Here is a 24,011-nt window from a genome sequence, read left to right on the forward strand (position 1 = left end):
CACCCACACATCCACCCACTCCTCCACCCACACCTCCACCCACACCTTCACCCACTCCTCCACCAACACCTCCACCCCCACCTCCACCCACACCTCCACCCACTCCTCCACCCACACCTCCACCCACACCTCCACCCACACCTCCACCAACACCTCCACCCCCACCTCCACCCACACCTCCACCCACTCCTCCACCCACACCTCCACCCACACCTCCACCCACTCCTCCACCAACACCTCCACCCACTCCTCCACCAACACCTTCACCCACACCTCCACCTACAACTCCACCCACACCTCCACCCACACCTCCACCTACAACTCCACCCACTCCTCCACCAACACCTCCACCCACACCTCCACCCACTCCTCCACCAACACCTCCACCCACACCTCCACCTACAACTCCACCCATACCTCCACCCACACCTCCACCAACACCTCCACCCACACATCCACCCACACCTCCACCCACACATCCACCCACACATCCACGCTGCATTACCCCTCTTCCTCTTCAACCGGATTCTCCTCCTCCGCAACCTCCTCCGCAACCTCTTCCTCCTCCGCCTACTCAACCTCCACTGTCTCCTCTTTAACCCTCTTCCTCATCCCTCTCTTAAACTCCCTCCTCGTCATCCTTTTAAATCTCTTCATCCTGCTGCTTCTCTCTCCTGGATCTGCTTTTTATCATCATCATTCTGCGCTTCTTCATTCTCGTGCTTCTCCTGAACCTACTCCTCGTGCCCCCCCCCCCCCCCCCCGCTGTGCTAAGAGGCACCTTTATTGGATTGGGTTAGCGCAGCGCTTCACATGAACGTGCTAATGGGGGGGGGGTGTAATGCAATTTGACGCATTGCTCGCGCCGCCCACCATACATCACTGGCGATTTAAACAAGGCAATGAGAAGCAGAGAGGATGTAGCAGGCAGTAGTGAGGTGTGGAGACGTCAGGCCCCCTGCTGACATGGCGTTTGTTTGTGTGCAAATGGGGCATTAGTGGGGGCCGTAGACTTCATGAATCCCCCGTGAACACTCAAGAAAGTCACGGTCTCCGTGCCTTAAACAAATGCTGCCGGGGGAGATCGGCTGATGCAGCTAAATGCAAGTTTTCTGCCTATTCACCTGTCTGTGTGCAAGTCGGTGTGTGCTCGCTAATAGCACTTGCCCAAACAACCTCGTAAGGCTCTTCCGGGGGGGATCGTTGTCTTGGCTGTGTGCGCGCGTGCGTGTCTGTTCATCTGCATGGATTCACGTGTCTTGTATTTTCCGGTCCGCGTATGCACGCGTGTGTTCACGTGCACGTGTTCGTGTGCATTTACGTGGCAACCTGTGGCTCCGGAGCCGCGTGCGGCTCTTCAAGAACTGTTTCGTGACACTATAGGGACCACCCTCTCGTATTCACGTGCGCCTCTTGAAATATATATATATTTTACCGAATTCGGCAAAAATGGCTCTTCTTATTATTTTGGTTGACGACCCTTGGTGTACACTGATCAGATGTATTTGACACGTGCTTACGCAAGTCTCGTGTTCACGCAAGTCTCGTGTTTACGCAAGTCTCGTGTTTACGCAAGTCTCGTGTTTACGCAAGTCTCGTGTTTACGCAAGTCTCGTGCTTACGCAAGTCTCGTGCTTACGCAAGTCTCGTGTTTACGCAAGTCCCGTGCTTACGCAAGTCTCGTGTTTACGCAAATCTCGTGTTTATGCAAGTTTCGTGTTTACGCAAGTCTTGTAGTCAGTCGGAGCATTCCAACGGTAACATTTGAGAAATTGGAGCCGTAAACATAAACGGCCTTCAAGTCACAAGACCGGCTCGGCCCAGCGTTCTCCAAGTCACACTCTGGACTCTCACGAACCCACGAATTCCTGGCGTCGGTGAACCGAGTCATTTGCTCCCCCCCCCCCACTCCGTGGAGTGTAACGCCAAAGTCAGGCACGAGTAGTTATTGTGGATTCCCATTGTTGAGAGTTCTGGTTGATTATTAGTCGTGTATTATACACCTTCCCTGCCATTGTTGTATGCAGCCCCAGTAAGCCCTCCCTTCCCACGTCACTTTCTCTCCGCGTTGGCCGCTTCACCATGGGAGGAAGAAAATAAAACCGATCTGCTTCGGTCGATGGGCCTCAACCCCAGAGGCACCGACTACCCAGTCCTGCAACACCCTCACACGTTCATTCCACCCGTGTGCAACACGTGTTCCCGCGCCCACGTGTTCCTTGTTCCCCGACAAAATCTATCCATTTGTTCGGTGCAAACTGCACCCCCCGTCCCGTCCCGTAAACAAGATTCAGTCAATTAGTGGCCCAGGACTCAAGGGGGGAGGGGGGCAGAATAACAACAGCGGCAGCAGCGTTGCTGATAATTATCAAGCGGTGGTTACCTCCCCCCCCCCCCCGACTCTTTAGAAGAGCATCGCGACGTCTCGCCACGTCGGCGCTTCCACGCTTTTGTTTGTTGTGGAAATCGCCGCGGCTGGGGCGAAGGAGGCGACGGAGGCTGTGGCCCGGAATCGCCGCGCGCGCCGCTCTCAGTGAGGAGGGCGATGAGGGATGCGCGGTTTCATTCCGCAGACTCGCACCCCACACGTCACACTCACACACGTCACACACATCGCACTCACACACGTCACACTCACACACGTCACACTCACACACGTCACACTCACACACGTCACACTCACACACGTCACACTCACACACGTCACACTCACACACGTCACACTCACACACGTCACACACATCACACTCAACGTCACACACGTGACACACACGTGACACTCACACACGTGACTCTCACACACGTCACACTCACACACGTGACACTCACCACACTCACACACGTCACACTCACACACGTGACACTCACACACGTCACACTCATACACGTCACACTCACACACGTGACACACACACGTGACACTCACACACGTGACACTCACACACGTCACACACTCACACGTCACACTCACACACGTCACACTCACACACGTCACACACTCACACGTCACACTCACACACGTCACACTCACACACGTCACACTCACACACTTGACACTCACACACGTGACACTCACACACGTGACACTCACACACGTCACACTCACACACGTCACACTCACACACGTGACACTCACACACGTCACACTCACACACGTGATACTCACGTCACACTCTCACACGTGACACACACTCACACACGTCACACTCTCACACGTGACACTCACACACGTGACACTCACACACGTGACACTCACACACGTCACACGCGTGACACTCACACACATCACACTCACAACGTCACTCGCACACATCACACTCACACCATCACTCACACTCACACACCGCTCACTCGTCACTCGTACATCACACAACACTCATCACGGGGCACATCACCTTGTCCACCACCTCATTCTTCATGCTGGGGTGTAGTCTCTGGTGGGGGTCCAGTGTTTGTCACGTGTTGGGGTCTTCACTGTGCTGGGTTCAGGATACCCTGGAGTCTGGTGTTGGTGTCCGGTGTTGGGGTATAGGGTTGGGGTCTCGTGTTAAGGGTCTGGTGCTGGGGTTTGAACTGTGATAGGATCATCTGATTGAGTTTTAGTGTTTGGGGTCTAAATGTTGATACCCGAGTTTCGTGGTATTACGTCAAGGTTCTTTGTTATGATCACCTGGTGTCGAACTTGTATCATCGTGATATCTCGGCGGGTTCGGGTTCGGGTCTAATGTCGGCGTTACGTCTTTGTGTCTGGCCGTCGTGCCACGGTCAGCTGCTGGGGCCTGACTCTGGCTCCCCGCGTTCTCAGCGTGGGGAACGGCCGATAAGCGCGGCCAGAGTTCTTGCTGTCGACGCCACAGATTTGCCATCATCAAGTCGATGTCCGCGCCTCCTCCTGTCACCAGCTCCGGATCTGGAGACTAAATCGCTTGCATCGAAGCTGTGTGCCTCCTGATGCCACCCCGTGGCGCATCTACCCCGCCCCCCTCCCGGCTAGGGTTTAGCGGCACTGCTCCGTGGTGGGGAGACACGGGGATAAAGAACCACGTCGAAATAAGCCCCCTTTTAGATTTTCAGAAATCCCCCAAACGCATCTCAAATTTGCGCGTCAATTAGGAGCATTCGAAAGAAAAGGCGCGTTATTGAGCGGCGGGATTTTGAGTCATCTCAATAGAAATTACTCCCGCGCGGAGATCTGCACGCTGCGCGACTCGTCCCGATCACTATTCAAACCACGGACGTTAAACAAATAATATTGGGCCCAACAAAAAAAAGCCAATCTCTTCCTGATTTGGTTGCGTCCGGCGCGGCTCTGGGTGTGAATGGAATTTTGCACCATTTCGTGGCACAGCAGTGCAACGGCGGCGATCGGCGTTCGCGTCTCGCCGCGATGCCGTTCCGCGAGAGTGCGCGCGGATAGCCCCGGCGCACACCTCTGCCGCTTCTCGCTGCGTGCCCCTCACAGCAGCGGCGGTGTCCTTCGTTGCAAGGCCCGCGGGCCACTGACGGCCCCTGGTGGCCTTGAGTGCAACCCCTGAGGTTCGCCTGCCCCCCCCCCACCGACAATCCACAAATCACAAATAGTGAAACCTCCCCCATCATCATCGTGCTGCTGTCAAACCCAACAATGGTTTCAAATGTGTGGCGGCACTCACGCCGATGATGTCTTATCGGTGAAAGTGCCCCATCCCCTCCCCTCTAAACATTTGTGACGAACGCTGCCTTACAGCGAGGGCCACGGTGGTAGTGGGGGGGGGGGGGCGGTGGGCCCCACCAGCTGAGGTTGTGGTGGAGCCAGGGCAGGCGCTCCAACTTTCACTCTGCTTAGTTTTATTTTGCCAGGTAAGGCCCATTGAGCTGTACAGCTCTTTTAGCAGAAGCGACCTCGCCACAATTGATAGCTCAACCAAGTGGCGTATCATGTGGAAATGCATAGCAGCCTATGGTGCCCCCCCCCCACACAACAATCCTACTGCCCCCCCCCCCTTCACCATCCGAGAGAAGCTGGAGCCAGGCTTGGCCGTGGGCGAATGTGGATTTAACTAAAGCGGTGGAGGTGGATTTGACTAAAGCGTTGAGCGGAGTAGAAATCCGCTCGTGAGTGCGAGCGCTGGGTGGATCGTTACATCACAGGATCGCGAGAGACGGTGGCGTACTGTGGAAACCTTAACCCAGCAGTGGATTGACCAAGGCCGATGATGACAAGAGGAGATACTCCTAACGAGACGTCCTCACACACAGTTCCATCCCAGTATTGAATCCCCCGCTCACACACACACGCGCGCGCGTGCAATTACACACGAGTCCGGACACTGTTGTTGTGACCCCCTTCTCCAGAATTCGTGTAAAACTTAATTACCAGAGCGAAGTACATAAATTTATATAAAACAGAAATTCATCTTGTGATTCCCTTTGTTGCTGCATTAATTGCGTTGGCTATCAAATTGGCCCGAAACAAAGTTTGTTTTATAAAATCATCAGCGGCCAAATCCAATCTCGGACAAAGTCACATTGGCTGCCCCAGGCCCCTGAGCCTTTCCGTGTTATTCTGCCTTGTACTCGAACATGTGTGTGTGTACTCGAACGTGTGTGTGTGTGTGTACACGAACGTGTGTGTGTGTACACGCTCTCGTGTGTGTGTGTGTACTCGAACGTGTGTGTGTGTACACGCTCTCGTGTGTGTGTGTGTACACGCTCTCGTGTGTGTGTGTACACGAGCGTGTGTGTACACGCTCTCGTGTGTGTGTGTACACGAGCGTGTGTGTACACCCTCTCGTGTGTGTGTGTACACGAGCGTGTGTGTACACCCTCTCGTGTGTGTGTGTACACGAGTGTGTGTGTACACGCTCTCGTGTGTGTGTGTACACGAGCGTGTGTGTACACGCTCTCGTGTGTGTGTGTGTACACACACGAGCGTGCGCATCTCCGCCCTTTTCGTGTACCTGTATAACACGCCTGAGAATTTACGTGGCGATATTTCTCATCGTATTGTGTTCAGGGTTTCACTTCAGTGGTTCCTCATTTCCGCGTGGACGTTTTTATTCGAATAATAATTCAATGGCGCTGTCATGGTTTATTATTATTTTTTTACGACTTTGTGTTCCTTGGTCCACGCTCGACTTGGAATCCGGTCCCACAAGGGATGGGGCTTCTGGCTTCCACCCCGCCCCCACTCCTCACCCCCCCCCCCCCCCCCCACTTTCCCACCCCCACCGGGACCGCCTCCTCAGTGGCCCGCAATGATGAGACGCGTTTTCTCTCGCACACTCAGGGCTCGCCCATTTACCCTCGTATGCCGGAGGACCTGTCAGCGAGAACCTTTAATGGGAACTCAAAAGTCAACGTGATTTCCTGGCTCAACTGAGCACTGAGGCATCGGTGCTCATTTACCGTTTGCAGCCCTGCACAGTCAGTGGCGGACATTCCATTATTCGAATGGCAGGGGTGAGCATCCATCGGACAACCACCGTTGACTTATCCACAACGTGGTACTCGTTTTATCGACCCCGGAAGGATGATGGGCTGAGTCAACCCCAATCCAGTGTTTGGACTCGTAACCTTTTCGATTGCGATTATTGCATCAATAAGTAAACATATTTAACTATTTGTTTACCTTGGAAAGCCTCGTTAGGTTTCAAGACGTGTTTGGCCAATTCCTATAAAGTAAAGTTTGGCTTCTAAGGTCAGAGTGTCACATGATTTGGGGCCAGACTCAAATAAAATAATGTATTATTATTAGTTTCACTTTTATCGTCTCCTTTTGCATTATTTCTTAATTTCAAATCATATTTGTGCGAGCTTTGTTTGCTCCGTTAGTTCATACACAACGTCAGCGTGCGATTAGCATATCATTCGCACGTCTCGTGAATCGTGAATCGTCACGCGGCACGATTGACTGCGTGCATCGAGAGCGTGGGAATCGATCGCCGCGTGACTAACGACCGACGCCTACGCACCACGCCGTGTATTAATTTAAGGCTGAGTTGACCTACGCGCGGCTGGGTGATGTAAGAAAGGTGGGGGGGGATCAGAGGGCAGTTTTCCACCAACACACGCCCGAGCACACACACAGAGACAAATGTCCCCCGTGTAGCCTTCACCTACTGTTGGGGCAAGTGCTGTTGTAGAAAGTGCTGCTTGATATTAAGAAGCCACGGGCGCGACATTAGGAAGCTGCTCGAGCTATCCACTTTTAAGTTCTAGATTGAAAACTAATTTCTCTTTAGAATTGCTCTGTGTGTGTGTTAGTTTGTTGTCCTCCGATTAGCACGGTTGGCTACGTACGGTGCGAACGAAGTTCAACGCACCTTAGCAAACGTCTATGAAGGTCGGCACGGTGCCCTTGTGTGGTGGGTGGTGGGGGGGGCATCACCACATCCGGCCGCCGTTGTGTGCCTCGTGTCTCTGTTTAGACATCGCACCAGGTACTCATTTAAATGGAGGCCCAGAATCGGTTCACATTATGACCACCAATGCTGCCCTGGCCGGGGATCGAACTCAACAGGTCACCGAGTTTGCAGCGCAGTATGATGATGATGATGATCATCATCATAATCACCGCTCTTGCGTATGATTGACAGAAACGCGTTCAGGCGCTAAATGCCAAAGTCGAGGTGAGCTGGCCGCGACGAGCGGGGCTTCAGGAGAGAGAACTCGCACACTGAACCACCGCTTCACGGCGAACACAGCAGGCACAAACACAAATATCACCCGTATAGCCTTAGCAGACTGTAGGAGCAAGCGCTGTTAGCTGAGATGCCACTCGTCAACAGTGCTGCGTGGCCTGGGAATCCAACTCCTGTGACCGGGATCGTAGCGCAGTGCGCCAACCCCCCAGCACAGACACGCACAACAAAGATGCCCAGTTTAGTCTGAGCGGACTGTTCGGGCGAACACGGCAGACGAGGGTGGCCGGCACCACGCCCGGTCAGCAGCCTTTGTCTCCCCAGTGGCGATGTTTCACACATCGCACCGGGTGCTCGTTTTGAGGCTGAGTCGACAACAGACGGCACGCGCATCGGCACGTGAGTGCCTCCGAGCATTGCACTCTTAAACAAAACACAGGGGGGGGAAGGGTTTAGTTGCCTCCCCGTCATCCCCCGACCCCCACCTACCAATTGTGCGGACAAACTTACGAGAAAAAAAAGGCGCGCAAGCGGCGCTTGCGTGAGAACAAATTGGAAACTCGGGGAGCGGGGTAGAGTCGGGATAGAGACGCCCGGGCGCCGCGTCTGGAATGCGTCCGGCTCGATTAGGGCCGAGCGCCTCGGGGTCGATGGCGCGGTGCCTCGGTCAGCGCCGGCGGCACTCCGCGATCGAAAACATCGATTCGTTTTTCTTGGTAAGAAAATTGCTCCGTGCTGGAAAGCGACGGGACGACAATCCGCCGCTCGCGTCGCTCCCTCCCGCGTGCGCACCCCCTCCCCCTCTCCACACACCTCCCGAACCCCACAAACCCCCCCCTCCACACACCTCCCGCACCCCACAAACCCCCCCCCCCCCCACGCCATCCCTCACACTTATCCCTGAGCCCCCCCCCCATCCCGCCCCCCCCTACGAATCTTCTCCCCACCCCTCCAATCTCCTGCCAAAATTCACATCTAAGCTCGGAAATTCTTGCGGGGCATCAGAAAGTGTGAGGTTCCATTATCACGCGAAATGCCGGAATTGAGGGGCAGGGACAGGGCTCTGGGTGTCTCGATTGGTGTCCTGACATCACTTTAGGGCCCCCCATTCCATGTATCACACCAATCTCACCCTGTCCCGTCTCTCATTTTGTTTCCTTGTTTCATTGAATCACTGTCGGCCTGTCCCCTTGTGTGTGTCTCTCTGCTTCCCCCATCTATCGCCAAGTCTGCTCTCCCTGTATCCATCGGTCTTTATCTCTGTCCCCTTGCCTCTGTCTCTCTAACGTCTCTGTCACTCCGTCTCGCTGTCTCCTGGCGTCCGTCGTTTTACCACCCGTCCAACTGTCCCCCAGTCCTGTTAACCCACCAACCCCCACCCCGTCTCCCCCATCTCTCCGTGCCTCGTTCTGCCTGTCTCACGCATACCGCTCCATGTCCCCCCCCCCACCCCCCCCGCGCCACCCCCGCAGGAGCGACGAAGGACATGGGGAAGATGATGGGCGGCAACGAGGAGAAGGACCCGGACGCCGAGAAGAAGCAGGAGGAGCAACAGGAGGCCCTGCGGCAACAGGAGGAGGAGCGCAAGTCCAAGTACGCCAAGATGGAGGCCGAGCGAGAGAACATGCGGCAGGGGATTCGAGACAAGGTAGCGACCGACCGAGCCCGCTCGCCGCGGAAACCACAAACACCGCAGCATCGCCGCCCCTACCACCGCCTCTGTCCACCGCGCTCGATAAAACAAAAATGTTTTTTTAGTTTTACCAGGTAAGGACCACTGAGATATGTGGATCTTTTTCACAAGTGACCAGGTCACGAATGATAGCTCAACAAAGTGGCTCATGTGGAAATGTACAGCAGCCAAATACGCACGTTGATTCTAAATGTGGAGGGGAAAACAGGAGAATCCGCAGAACAAGTCCATGCCACCACGGGAAGAACACGCAAACTCCAAATATACAGCAGGCGTCAGGGTCGGGATCGAACCCACGACCTCCTGTACACCAGGCGAGGCAGTAAACATCTCACCACCGCAGCGCACGCTTCTCGCTTCTACACTTCACACACTCGTGGCACGCTCGCGGACGCGCACATCACACGCCGGGCGCGCTGTCTGCACCCCGCCGGCATTGCCGTCGGAACTCTCTCCGAGAGACAATCGTGCGAAGTCTCCCGAGTGTGGGAGGACGTCTGCAGGAGGAAGGTGTGATGGGAGGGGAAAGGACATACGCAGATTCCGCGGGCAGGCGGAGAGAGGGGAAGAGAGAGGCAGGGAGTCTTTGATTGTGCAGGGTAGTGGGAGGGCAGGATGGGGGCGGTGGGGAGCCGAGTTGGAAAGAATTCAGATTTCACCGAACGTGGGCACAGTGGGCACGACGACGATGATGAAATATGCGCGGCTGAGAGCGCTGGGTGGGGTGTGAGGAAGCGACGGGGTGCAGCCAGCCCGACGGGACCGCGCGAGCCCTGGGGGGGATACCTCTAAACACCCCCCCAACACCCCCCCCAACACCCCCCCCCAACATCCCCCTTCCCAACATCCCCACCGAACCCCCACCACGACGTGAGTCACCGCGCGTGGGCAGGCCTGACCCCCCCCCCCCCACCCCCGCACTACTCTGAAATGTTCCATAATGAATTATTTGACGTTGTTTGCCTGGGGTTTTTATTGTAAGTTGACAACACGGAAACGGACGCGGCTGCGTCTTTTGCGAGAGATCAAACGTCGTCGTGGCGTCCGGAATGGCGCTTGGCGGCGTTTGCTCTCGGGGCACCTCTCGAGATCGGTCGAGAGTCTCGACGTAGTGGCAGCCAAGGGAATGGGTCAAGTAGTAGGGCGGGGGTCTAACCCACAGAGGAGATGGAGTGATGAAATCAGCTCTTGCGCAGGTGCTTGTTATGCCGCAGGATCCTAAAAGAGCGTGCCAGTCGCCTTCATCCAGCAGTTGATTGACCTTGGCTCTGATCATGATGATGATGATAGTCATACTTAACTCTTTGGTTCTTTCGGTAAAGTCACGTATGTATAAAATAAAATAAATTTAATCACGACGTTTCGGGCGCAACACAAGCGTCCGTCATCAGGTGGGAGAACCACAGCAAGAAACAATTGCTGAAGTGGGCGCTTCAAATCTAGATAGTCATACTTACATTTTATATTGCGTCATTTATGCTAACAGCATCGCATGGATGGTGGTAGGAATTAGGTTTGGGAATCAGGTTTTAGGTAGGCGTCAGTATGGGTTACTTTCCTGTAGACAGAGTGGCTCATTGAGCCATCTGGTCTCTTTTTGATTAAGACATCCAAGAAGGGTAGCAAGCCATCCTTTTCCACCTCCATGGTGAATTTTATTGCTGTGTGTATGGAATTGATGTGGTTGAGGAATTGTTCCAGAGCCGGTCGGCCATGTGGCCAGATGACGAACGTGTCATCCACGTATCTCTTCCACAAGGACGGGCATAGAGTGGATGCCTGGATGGCGTCCGTCTCAAATTTTTCCATGAAAATGTTGGCCACAACCGGAGATAAGGGAGAACCCATTGGGGTGCCTTCAGTTAGTTTGTAGAATGTTCCATTCCAAGTGAAGTATGCGTTGGTGAGGCAGTGTCTCACCAGAGGCCGGTACATTAGCATTCAATCCTTGTTGAACCAACTCTTCAATTATTGCAATGGTATCGGGCACAGGAACTTTTGTGAACAAAGAAACTACATCGATACTAACGAGCAAATCACCTGGGGACAGTGATATGTCTTTACTTGACGATACCAGGGGAGCTGAGTTAAGAACAGAAGAGGTGGTCTCATCAGTGAATGGCTGCGAGGTCTCAGACAGATATTGGGCCACTTTGTAGGTGGGTGAGCCAGTGGTGGAGACGATGGGGGACAAAGGGGGGCACCTTCTTTATGGATTTTCGGTAAGCCATACAATCTGGGTGGTCTAGCAGCAGAAGGTTTTAAGGAAAACCGTTTGGTCTGTTCACTTAATGAAGCTGAATCAGTGATGAAGGGGTTCGGGGGTCGACAGTTTTCGGAAAACTTTTAGATCAAATATTTACCCTTCACTTTCTATAACTTTTAAGCCTTCTGCAAGCCTCTTGTAATTTTGTTGACGGACAAATGGACAGACAAATGGCACTGCGGGCTTTCACAATAGCTCAGTATTTGTGTATGTATATGTTATGTTTTTAAGAAAAGATATTAAATATATTTTCCCCCCCGGGCAACGCCGGGTGCTTCCCGCTAATATTAATAATAAATAAAGGAATTGCACCAAAACTAAAAAAGGACAAACAACGAAAACGCGATCATAACAGAGAAATTAGTCCACGAGGTCTAACTTCACATCGCAGACCCACAGTCCCAACTTCCCAACCAAGCCAAGGCAACCTTCGCAGGAGGGACGCTGGTAGAGTGGCACAAACAAGTTACGACCTCATTTACAATCTAGATTTGAAGTTTTCATGACTGCAGGCACGGAGAGATTGCCCACTTCAGCAATTGTTTCTTGCTGTGGTTGTCCCACTGATGACGGACGCTTGTGTTGCGCCCGAAACGTCGTGATTTAACTTATTTATACCTACGTGGCTTTACCGAAAGAACCAAAGAGTATGGACCTCATTTACACCAATCGGTCCAAAGTCCAAAAAGTGAGTACGGCTCCATAATTGGTCTCCGTTCTGCCTCTCGCTCGACGCCAGACACCTGCCGTGGTGTCGAGTTTGAGATGCGAGGCGGCGATTGGTCATTCAGCCTCGACTCTCCCACAAACGATTCCGTTCCCAATCTTCCACCGTCCATGGCCAGCGGTCGACGCTTTTCAAATCACCAAAGATCAATCTTGAAAGTGTCGCGAAGGTGAGTTTTAAAAGCCCATAGTAGCGACTACGTTGAAAGCCAATGTCGAGATTACATCTAAAAGGCTTTTGTTGTGAAGGTTCATATTGAATACTGAGTGATGGTCTGTATTGAAGGTGTCGTGAAATTCAAGTAGCAACATCGCCCCCTATCGGCAGACTATATCCATCTGTGATACACAGCGCCTACGTCATGATATCCACGTAATACCAATGGCATGGTTATCATACACACACACTAAATTATGTTAGCGTATTCATATTACTATTTCATCTGGATTTTAAGATGATCCGGAAAGTAAGACACTCCCCAAGACTTGTGTCCGATGTCAATAAAGTTATGCACATCTCAACACACGCGCGCCCACACGCAGCTACCGGATTATCAGACGCACCCCCAACTTGTATAGGTGGGGGGGTGTTAAAGTGCCGTCTTTTAAATCAGAGAATGCGGTGATAGTTGGTGCAGCAGAGTCTGAAAACTGACGCGTGAGCGGCTTCGCTAATTCCGAACGGCGGTGGAGCAACTGGCCCGGTGAGGTCACCAGACTCCGAACGCGTCCCTCACTCGGGGCTCCACGGCCGAATCACCTTGCCGCAGGCCACCACAGCCACTAGCAGTCGACCCCGCATCTCCCTGACGTCTCCCCACGTCTCGTCTGGCTCTCCCTGAGATGTCCTCGCGTCGCCAGGAATCCCGCCGCGTCTCGGAGAATCTCGTCACGTGTCTATGCGTCTCCCTCTCATCTTCTCGAATTTTTCCGCGTTTTTCACATCTCCTCACATCCTCTCGCATCTCCTGGTATCTCCTCACAACTCACATGCCCTTGCGTAGCCTCACATCTCCTCTCATCATTCACATCGACTCGCTTCTCACTGCTCCTTGCCACGTCTCACACCTCATCGCAATGCCCGACTTATCTTCCCACCTCATAACATCTCGTCGCATCGGCCCACATCGTCCTACACCCCCCCGCCACCCACCGCTTCTTACTTTTTTGCCAGCAGTGTTCATCTCCATGCAGACAGAGTTACGGCTGCGTGGGACGGAGGCGAGTGGGATGATTGGAAAGTGGCCAAAGTCGCCGTTTTAATCGTTTGAACGCAGCAGGGAGCGATGGCCGGGGGAGGTGATTTGGGTGCACAAAGAAAAAGACAAAGATCCCCTGCAAATACCTACAGACTGCTGGGGCAAGTGTTGTTCGTTTCTTCTTTCATATGGTTGGCAGTGCTGTTAGCGAGCACCTATGAATGCTGGCAAAGCACACGAGGGAGGGGGTGAGTGGCCAACATCACGCCCGGCCGCCTTTGTCTCCCCAGTAGCGATGTTTCCACATCGCACCAGGTACTCATTTGAGGCTGAGTCGACCTAGAGGAGGCCCATGACCGGTTTAGATAATCGTCACTGGTGTTGGCCGTGAGCGGGAATCGAACTCGGGTTGTCGAGTTTGTAGCGCAGCGTAGCGCTAACCACTACACCACCGCTCTCCACCCCTTACACAACAAAGACAAAGATCCCCCGTATAGCCTTTAACAGACTGCTGGGGCCAATGCTGTTAGCGAGCACCTATGAAGACAGCAACGGCACACGAGGGGGTGGGTGGCCAACACCACGCCCGGCCGCCTTTGTCTCCCCAGTGGCGATGTTTACTACACACCGCACCAGGTGCTCATTTGAGGCTGAGTCCACCTAAGGGAGGCACCGGTGTTGACCGTGAGCAGCAGCGCTAAACGTTACCCCCCCCCCTCCCCTTGCACGCGCATGCGCAGTACGGCATCAAGAAGAAGGAGGAGCGGGAGGCGGAGGCGAACGCGGCCATGGAGATGCCGTGCGAGGGCAGCCTGACGCGACCCAAGAAGGCGGTGCCGGCCGGCTGCGGCGAGGAGGAGGAAGAGGAGGAGAACATCCTCGACTCGGTGATCAAGTTCCTGCCCGGGCCGCTGCAAGACATGTTCAAGAAATAGAGGAGCCGGGACAGGGGAGAGGCGCTCAGCTCGCTCAGCGCGCACTCGACGCACAGATAATCAGATCAGATGAATCAGCCAACCCAGGTCAGGCCTGCAGTTCGTTCATTGTTGTTGTTAATTACGACGGCGATAATAATTGCCGTAGCAATGGTGACGATTGATGGTGGTGATGATATTTTTTTTCAAACTGGTCTTTTCAAAATGCATTTTAAAATAATTGTAATGTAAACATTCTAATTATTGAGAAGCCCCGAGTGAGACGGAAACAAACAACCGCAAAAACATTTTTTGGAAAAAAAATATTTACGATATTTGAATGATGTAAGACGGGCTTGTCCTTTTCAATTGCAAAGGGAAAAAAACACGTTTACGAGAACGTGTTTTTTTTTCGGTCCTAAATTCACGAAGGAGAGTTTTATTATGCAGACGCGGCGTGGATGTTGTTACTGGGTGTTAGGGCAAGTCGCACGGCGCGCTCTCGGGGGTTGCAACAAAAGGAGAAAGTTTGCCGAGACGTTGGTCCTCGCCCTGGGCTCATTTCTCGCTTCACGACTCTCCGGCGAGGCTGCTTGGGGCTGGCTTGGCTCTGCGATTACCTGCACAATGCATTCCCACGCGAGTACAAGGTGGCGCCTTATACATGAAATAATCCTATATTATTGTACCTACATTCCTACAATCCTACGAACAGTTTTTAGGACACAATTTGGCGTGAGATGGATGATGCGGTTGGGTGCCAAAAGATTAATTCCCCAGAACGGCCGTTTTTCCGGAATGTTCTGGCGAAGCTTAAGCGGCAGCCGGTCTCTTTCGCTAAATATCGGATTCACGACTTCACGGAACTCTGGGCACCGAAATCGTCGTCGTTAATGACGACGAATAATGATAAATCGGCGCTTTATTTTGAGGGGGGTGTTGGCGGGAGGGGGGGGGGGGGCGCGGATTTCCCAGTGAGACTTTTAAAAATTGCGTCGAGATGAGAATCCAGCCCGGAGCGGTGTCTCTCCACGTGGGCCCCGGTGGCTCCCTCCACCGTCACACCACCGCGGGGCCACCGGCGGGGGACCGGGAAGCCTCCGGGACCCTTTGTTGGGCGAAACCAATGACGGTGACCAAATTTGCTGGGCGAAACCAATAACGGTGGCCAAATTTGATGGACGAAACCAATAACGGTGGCCAAATTTGATGGGCGAAACCAATGACGGTGACCAAATTTGCTGGGCGAAACCAATGACGGTGACCAAATTTGCTGGGCGAAACCAATAACGGTGGCCAAATTTGATGGGCGAAACCAATGACGGTGGCCAAATTTGCTGGGCGAAACCAATGACGGTGACCAAATTTGCTGGGCGAAACCAATAACGGTGGCCAAATTTGATGGGTGAAACCAATAACGGTGGCTAAATTTGATGGGCGAAACCAATAACGGTGGCCAAATTTGATGGGCGAAACCAATAACGGTGGCTAAATTTTCTGGGCGAAACCAATAACGGTGGCCAAATTTGCTGGGCGAAACCAATGACGGTGGCCAATTTTGCTGGGCGAAACCAATAACGGTGGCCAAATTTGTTGGGCGAAACCAATAACGGTGGCCAATTTTGCTGGGCGAAACCAATGACGGTGGCCATATTTGATGGGCGAAACCAATGACGGTGGCCATATTTGCTGGGCGAAACCAATGACGGTGGCCAAATTTGTTGGGCGAAACCAATAACGGTGGCCAAATTTGCTGGGCGAAACCAATGACGGTGACCAAATTTGCTGGGCGAAACCAATGACGGTGGCCACATTTGATGGGCGAAACCAATGAAGGTGGCCTAATTTGATGGGCGAAACCAATGACGGTGGCCAAATTTGATGGGCGAAACCAATGACGGTGGCCAAATTTGTTGGGCGAAACCAATGACGGTGGCCAAATTGACCAGGGATACAATTTTCGTTCTCGCCACGGGAGGCCAAAGCACACCGCCACTCGACAACAAACGCAGCATCCGCACGCTTCTTTAATAATAAAAATAATAAACGATGATGCTGATGATTGGGTTTGAGTCCCCCAACCCACTCGGAGCCACGCCTGAGTTGTGGCCGCAACAAAAAAAAGTCATAAGAGTGTTGAATTTTAGTAATAATAGTGTTGGTGATTTTTTGCCGAGTGTAAAAAAGTTTCTTCTTGGAGAGAGTTTGACTCAGAGATGGCTTTTTTTATCCCATTCGTCACAAGAAGCAGCCTCCATTAAACAGCTGCGGTAACATTTCAAAATCTGGCTGGGATTCAGGCACGTACAGCTGCTCAACTCTTGCAAAAAATATATAAATATAATTATTTCAGTGTCGTGGAATTATAGAAAATGAGCGATCGCGGAGCGCGATAGGATATGAATAATTATCTCATTGCTCATGACCAGTGGCTGAAATTGGATTTCAACGGGAAAATCCTGGTTCCAGCCGCCAGCCATGAAGGCTGGGGATCCGTGTGAATGAATTGGGCGACGTGAATGAATTAATTGAATGAGTGAGCTGTGGCCGTGAGGTTACTTAGTGAGGCCCTCTCGTGCGCTCGGGTTATGGCATGGGTTCTGCGGAGGTGTCACTGGCATCTCACCGTCAGCTCCACTCACCACCTTAGCCACTCACCACCTTAGCCACTCACTCACTCACTACCACACTTACTCGCTCACTCACTCGCCAACGCACTCCTGCACACACTCGCTCACCCCCTAGCTCGCTCAATTGATTTCCACCTAACTCCTTTGCCAGCTCACTCTACCGCTCAGGCACCAACTGAAATGCACGCTTACTCAACAGCTCACTCACTCGCACCCCGCGCGGCCACTCCCATCGCCTGCTGGGATGATGACACTGGTGAGGGTGAGCCGCAGACGGTGGTCACTACTCGGGAACCCTACGTCGTGTGCGAGCTTGGAGCTCACGCGAGCTGCCCGCGGGAAATTGTGGACAAATAACAAAATACATACATGCGCAGACATATACATAAATAAATATACATGCATGCATAAACACACACATACATGCATTGATACACATATATGTATACCGTTTGTATTCATACGGCATCTGAATGGAACCGCTTCTTGACAAACACATAAATACATACACAGCCCACAAATACACACATTGCATACATATATACTTGCACACTCGCACGCATAAACACACACTTGTAAATATCAACAGACACGCATAAATATGCTATATTGAAGTCTATAACGCGTGCATACGTAAAAACACAACGGCCGCCATTCGACGTGACGTCACTACAGTGCTTGTGCCAGGCTAGGTACACACGTCAACACGCACACTGGGGCGCTGTGCACCTTTCCAAAGAGACCTCACTCAATATGCAGCAGCGCGTCACGTGTGCGAGGTGACCCGGCCTCTCCCCCTGCCCAGGTAGCCCCCCCCCCATCTACAACCGCTTCCCCCCATCTACACCCCCCCCCGCCACCTCCTTTCTGACCTCCCTTGGGTGCTGGGGATGCGAGTGACTGATCAGGCTGGGAGTGGGAGGAGGGGAGGGATGGGGAATTTGGGGAAGGTGGGGAGATGAGTTGGGGGTGGGGGTTGTGATGGAAGCCCCGCTCCTCTCACCTGGGCGCAGGTGTAGTCGTCACGTGCTGCTCTCCGCGCGCTTTAGAACTCACGTGACACGCGGACGTGTCCCGCATGTTGTTGCTGCCGTTGCGTCGTGCGTAGGTGTGTGTGTGTGTTGTCTACTCTTATTACTTTTTATGATTAATTGTTCACAGCTGTGTTGGTCGCGCGCACGTAGAGACGCTACAGGAACCCACCCGGACACCCCCCCCCCCCACTTTATCCCCTCCCCCTGTTTCCCTCTCCATCTCCCCTAGGTTCACGGTTCAATCCCTGGTATTGGCGCTTTGCAAACGTACAACAACTCACCAATCACGAACACGACCTTGATCATTTAACGCCGCCTTATAACATGCATAGATTGTCCTAACGTTTCGGGCAATGGCCCTTCGGAGTGTAAAGAGACAGTGATTGGCCCACCTGATAAGTTAGGCAGCACTGTTTGGTGTGGCCAGCCAACGTTGCACCAACCATCCGTTGTAACAAGGTCACATAACAAGGTCACATATACGACATGTGACCTTTGATTAAGTAACACAAAAAGCCACGACTAATATTGTTCACCATGAGAATTATGCGAGGTTTAAGAAATTACGTTGTTTTTAATCTTCACACCGTTCATAGGATGATGGACAGGTAGCGGCTGTGAATGTGACTTTCAATCAATGAAGCGATCATTATTTTACGTGCCAATAAGAAAGGAGGCATCAGTGCACATTACAGCAGAAGGGGAACGGTACAGAGGCGGGAAGGGGGGCACGGAGCAACAGGAATGGAAAAAGAAACCCGTCACGACCTCAGCGGCACAACACCAACTGGGCTAAATAAATTGCTAACTTGAAAGCTGTTCACGCGTCGGCAGGGCGACTACCTCCCAATGGTGTCCAGTGGCCCCACAGAGCAACGCGGGATCACTGAACAGTCTCTCCGCCCTCTCTGCATCTCTGCCCTGAATAAGAGGGCACTGCCTGAAACGTCAGCCTCATGATTATAAGTAGCTCTGCGTTTGAGGGTGTGCGCGTACGTGACCAAGGGTGGCGGGGATGTTCGAGATGCGCGCATTTGCACAGCGCTGCCAACGCAGCCTCTCAATGTTTAATGCCATGGCTCGTAGGTGTCAATAACAACAACAACCACCACCACCGGCTGCATCCCACTCATCCGCGCCCCGCGTGATCCCCCCCCCCTCCTCCCCCGTCATGTCTCGTCTCCCGTGGTTGGATTCTCAATTTGATCCCTCGCGACTCACGTGGGCTGGGATTTAAATGCTGTTATTATTTTAGCATTACTCTCAGCGTTATTGAGTCATGTATCATGCGCCACTAATGCTGTCCCTGTGCGTGTGTGCACGTGCGTGTGTGATCGTGGGGAGCGGTATTGGAGCGGTTAGCGCGCTGCGCTCTAAACCCAGCCACCCGAGTTCGATTCCCGCTCACGGCCAACACCAGTGACGATTATCTGAACCGGTCCTGCGCCTGCCCTAGCTGTGTAAAAACATCTCCACTGGGGAGACAAAGGCGGTCGGGCGTGGTGCTGGCTAGTTGCTCGCTAACAGTACTTGCCCTACCATTCTGTTGAGGCTATACAGGTGATATTTGTCTTTGTGTCTATAGATCATGATGGAAGGTGGTGATTTACGCGTGTGACTAATGGGAGTTTATCAGGGGCATTTATCGTCATTACTTTCACATGAATGCTCGAGCTGACTCCACGCGTTTCTTGCGAGCAGCAGTGTCCGCGTCGAACGTGATTCTCGGACACCATCGCCTGCAGGAACCCCACGCGGTCTGTGGACCGAATGCGGTCCGCGACTGCGTATCACGCGGCCCTCGTTCGGCACAGCAGGCAAAGTTTCACATTGTATAAAACGAAAGCTGTGAGACCGGAAAATAGTCAGGCTACCTCTCGCGAGTCAATCACAGATTGTCTGACATCTGATATCAGGCAGGTGGCGCACACTCGTTAATAGAGATAATATCAGCAGCAATAAACTCAACATACCGTAGAATTAACTGGATCTGTTGCGAGAGTCGAGCTTTAGCGCTTGTGCAGACCGCCCCCCCCCGTCTGCACGTGGTGGTCACGCTGCACCACGGAGCCTCAAAGACAAAAGTAACCAAATCGACTCCACTCTGTAGTGGCTCTTGCCGCGTGAGAGCTCCGGTTGGGGTGGAGCTCCAACTCCGTCTCCTGCTGCTTCTGCAGCGGCTACGGCTGTGGACAAAGTGCGCATTGTAATGTTCTCTCTCTCTCTCCCCCCGTGGTCGCGTGGATTTTTGTCCGGGTCCTCCAGTTTTTCCCCTCCACATTTGTAATCAGCACGCGTTGAGGGATTTTGGCTGCTGCTCTACATTTCCACGCAATAAGCCACTTCATTGGGCTATCATTTGTGGCGATATAACTCAGTGGGCCTTACCTGGTAAAATAAAAAAAATCGGTTCGTTTATCTAATTTTTTTATTTTCGTCCGGGGCCGGGGATTGTAAAAATGTTGTGACAGTCTGAGCACGCAACTTTATCAGTTTGGCATGGTCGAGTGACGATTATCATGGCAATTGTGATGATGTTAACTATTTTATCAACATCGTGATTATGATGATACCCATCACGATGTTGATAGTCAACAACATCGATGATGATCACGCTTGATCATGACGATCAATTGATGATGATGACGGTCACAATTGATCGTGATCGTACAGACGTGCCCGTCACGTGTTTGTTTCCTTAAACTCGCGACCCAACGTCTAAATGCCCCTCCTGCCCATTGAAGTCTCACGATGGTCGCAACACCTCTCGTCGCACCGACTCGATTCACACGGCCCAACACGAGTTGATGTATCCGATAACCCCGCTCACATTTCACGTGGCTATCGCGAAATTCACCGCCATTGCCCGCAGAGAGAAAATAGAATCGTTGACAGTGAAGGCCACCTTGGGGGGGGGGGGGGGTACCGAGACATGGGGAGGCATCTCTGGGCCGGGTTCTGCTGTCTGTAGTTGGTGACGTTGCGTGGTGTTGTGGACACAGCAACGCCTCCACGCTTGCTCGTTTTTCGCCACACGGGAGTAAAGCGAGCAGCTTGAGTGTGGGATCGGTGGTTTTTTTTGTAATTAACCCTATCACCCCCCCACTCCCTATAGGTGTGTGTTTGTTGTTGCCGTCATAATTGAATAATTGTCACGGAGTAAATGTTGGGTGGCACGCAGACAAAGCCCCCTCCCAACTCCCCGCCGGCCCCGTGCTGCCCGCTGTGGAGTGGCTCGGAGACGGCGCGGCGCTTCTCGAGGCGCCCGCGGCAGCGATCTCAATCTGATCGCGGCCGATTCACAACCAGAAGTTGATGCCTGGGTCCTAATTCAAAAAATAGTGTTTGAGTTATACAAATACACACACACACACGTACATACACACACACAGGGACAGACACACAACAACAGCCACCGTTCGCCACAAAGTGGTGGTGACGTGACTACGGCGCTTGTGCCAGGCTAGGTGCACAGAGGCAAAGCGACACTAATACACGGCTAGCTTTAGTAACGCGTCCCAGAGCCAAGCCCGAGGCCACGGAGTGCAGATAGCGCGTTGTGCTGTTGTCGTATCAACAGCTATCATGAGTGCTATAGGTTTTGTATGAGAGCTATAATGTACGAAAACATTTTAAAAGAATATATTATTACATTAAAGTAGAAGCAATAACAAAAGCAAAGCATTGTGCGTGGAGTCGTCGCCGGCAGTGTTCGCTGCAATTGATTCTCTGTTGCGTCGCTTATGAGTCCTGAGTTCAATTCCACCTCCACTCCCCCCGCTCCATCCACCGTCACTGTCACGCATCTGTCTCGTGACCTTCATAACCACCAACCACCACCATCACCACCACAGCAACTACCGCCACCACCATCACGGTAACTACTATTGCAACCACCAAACTACCGCCCCTACCACAACCACAGTCACCATCATAACGACCACCAAAGTCATCACCGCAGCCACCCACCATCACGGCCACTACCTCCATAATAACCACTGCCATCACCACCACCACCTCGTCGTACCACGAGTCAGATGGCGAGCACTCTCGCCTCGTGGTCGGCGGGCTCCATGTTCGCGGTTAATCGGTGACTCGGGACCCCCGGGGATGACCCCATTACCCCGCGCGGGGTCCCGGGGTCATCCCAGGGGGTCAAACCTGGCTCCGTGTGGAGCCCGCGCCCTGCTTTGGTCGATGTTCCGTGTGCGTCGCGTTCGCGTGTGCATGTGCGCGTCCGTGCGTCGCGTGCGTCCGTGATTGCGTTCGTACTCTGGCGCTGCGTTGCGCTGCGAACGCGTGCGCTCGTGTGTGCATGCATGTGTGTGTGTGCGTTCGTAACTCTCGGCCCTGCATCTTTGCGTGCGTGTTTCGTACGTCCGTTCTTGCGTGTTTATCGTAATCATGGTTACATCATGTCGCGTTAAACAAAAAAAAAACACATCACGTGGTCGCCCTTCGTCCAATCAATCGTTCCACCCTCGTGTCGCCCGAGTCTCGTGTCGCGTCGTTGACTATTTACGCGTTTCAAAACGACGGCCGTAGCGCATCGCTGTTGTCCCGCGTGTCGCATCACCGCTTGCGTGCCCCCCCCCCCACCCCCCAGAGGCGAGCACACGGGTCCCCTGCCTCCGAATGTGCCGCGTGCCACGTCCACCGGTTGGTTCAGTGCAGGTCTGAGTCCAAATTCACGACCCACTCTCGCAATTCACAATTCATCTCAAGTCACACCGCGCGTGTGTGCACGTCCACAAAGTGTATCGTAGTGTCCACGTGGAATGCGTAAATTATCACCGAGCTTGGCTTCTCTTGTCGAACCCTCCCTCCACTCCCTTTATATAAAAACAAGCCTCCAAAGCCATATATATAAATAATATAAATGATCTCTCTTTGTGTCATCAGACAGCAATTACTAAAACCAACACGTTACTTGATGTGCCGAGAATGGTGGTGAATATATAGATGTTATAATAATATATTATTATTACTACGAATAATAAAATTATGTTGATGATGTTGATGATGATGATGTTCATGATGATATTCTAGTGCAAGAAAAGGGGGATTGCCGCTGCTTCTGTCGGAGGTAACCCCTGATCTGACAGCGGGGTAACTTCAGGGAAAGCGAACACAGTTCATGCGTTAGCCCGCACCGCTGCGTCTCAATGTGTCCTCGAACCCGTCCTCACTCTCTCTCCACGTGCTTGTTTGTTCGAACGCCCCCATCCTTACATTTGTCCGTTAATGGAATCAGTTTAAGTGGCCACGTAACAATAATAAAAAATGTTGATTGCTGATGATAATGATTAATTTTAGGAGAGGGAAAAAAAATCGGAAATGACAATAATAATCGTTACACGTTAATCGAATGCTGTGTTGTGTGTACTGTCCGTGAATTGCAAACCTACCCGTGTCTCCGTGTCCCTCTGAAAGCGTCCAGCAGTCTTCCACTGGGGAAGGGGCGGTAACAGCCACGTGTAACACACCTGGCTGTTACCTGTAGCCCACCTGAGTTGTAATTCCCCTAGTGGTTATCTGTACATCACCTTGAGCTGTTACCCGTAACTCCCCTGAGTATTGACCCACCTGGGCTGTTGCGGTTTATTCACCTTGAGCGGTTACCTGCAATCAATCAACTTTGATTGGTTACATGTAACCCACCTTGAGTGATTACCGATAACACTCACGCTCAGCTGTTACCTGCAACTCACCTGAGGTAGTAACTCTCACCTGGGGCTGTTTCCTGTAACGGCACCTGGGCAGTGCAGCTGTGCAGGCGATGACACTTCTATTCACCGAGGCGGTGAGTGAAGAGGCTCTCCAGAGTTAATCTACCAAGTCAGTCGTGTCCTGTGTTTGCATGTCAATGTCATTGTACGAAAAAATTGCACCTTGTAACATGAAATAAAATGTCAGAATGTCGAAAA

The 24,011-nt window shown here is 52.6% G+C and overlaps 1 protein-coding gene across 2 annotated transcripts in view; it reads left to right on the forward strand.

The window, feature by feature from the left end:
• Positions 1-24,011, forward strand: part of LOC133343523 (complexin-1) — a 347,833-nt gene extending 323,822 nt beyond the window's left edge. For both annotated transcript variants that reach the window (XM_061553192.1, XM_061553191.1), the window contains 2 exons: positions 9,095-9,270; positions 14,247-24,011. In XM_061553192.1, coding sequence (XP_061409176.1) covers positions 9,095-9,270; positions 14,247-14,441 — 371 coding nt within the window. In that variant the 3' untranslated portion in view covers positions 14,442-24,011. The remainder of the gene's footprint in view (positions 1-9,094; positions 9,271-14,246) is intronic.

Source organism: Lethenteron reissneri, chromosome 17 (genome assembly GCF_015708825.2).
Source record: "Lethenteron reissneri isolate LAM-NWPU_2019-01 chromosome 17, ASM1570882v1, whole genome shotgun sequence".
Taxonomy (NCBI): Eukaryota; Metazoa; Chordata; class Hyperoartia; order Petromyzontiformes; family Petromyzontidae; genus Lethenteron; species Lethenteron reissneri.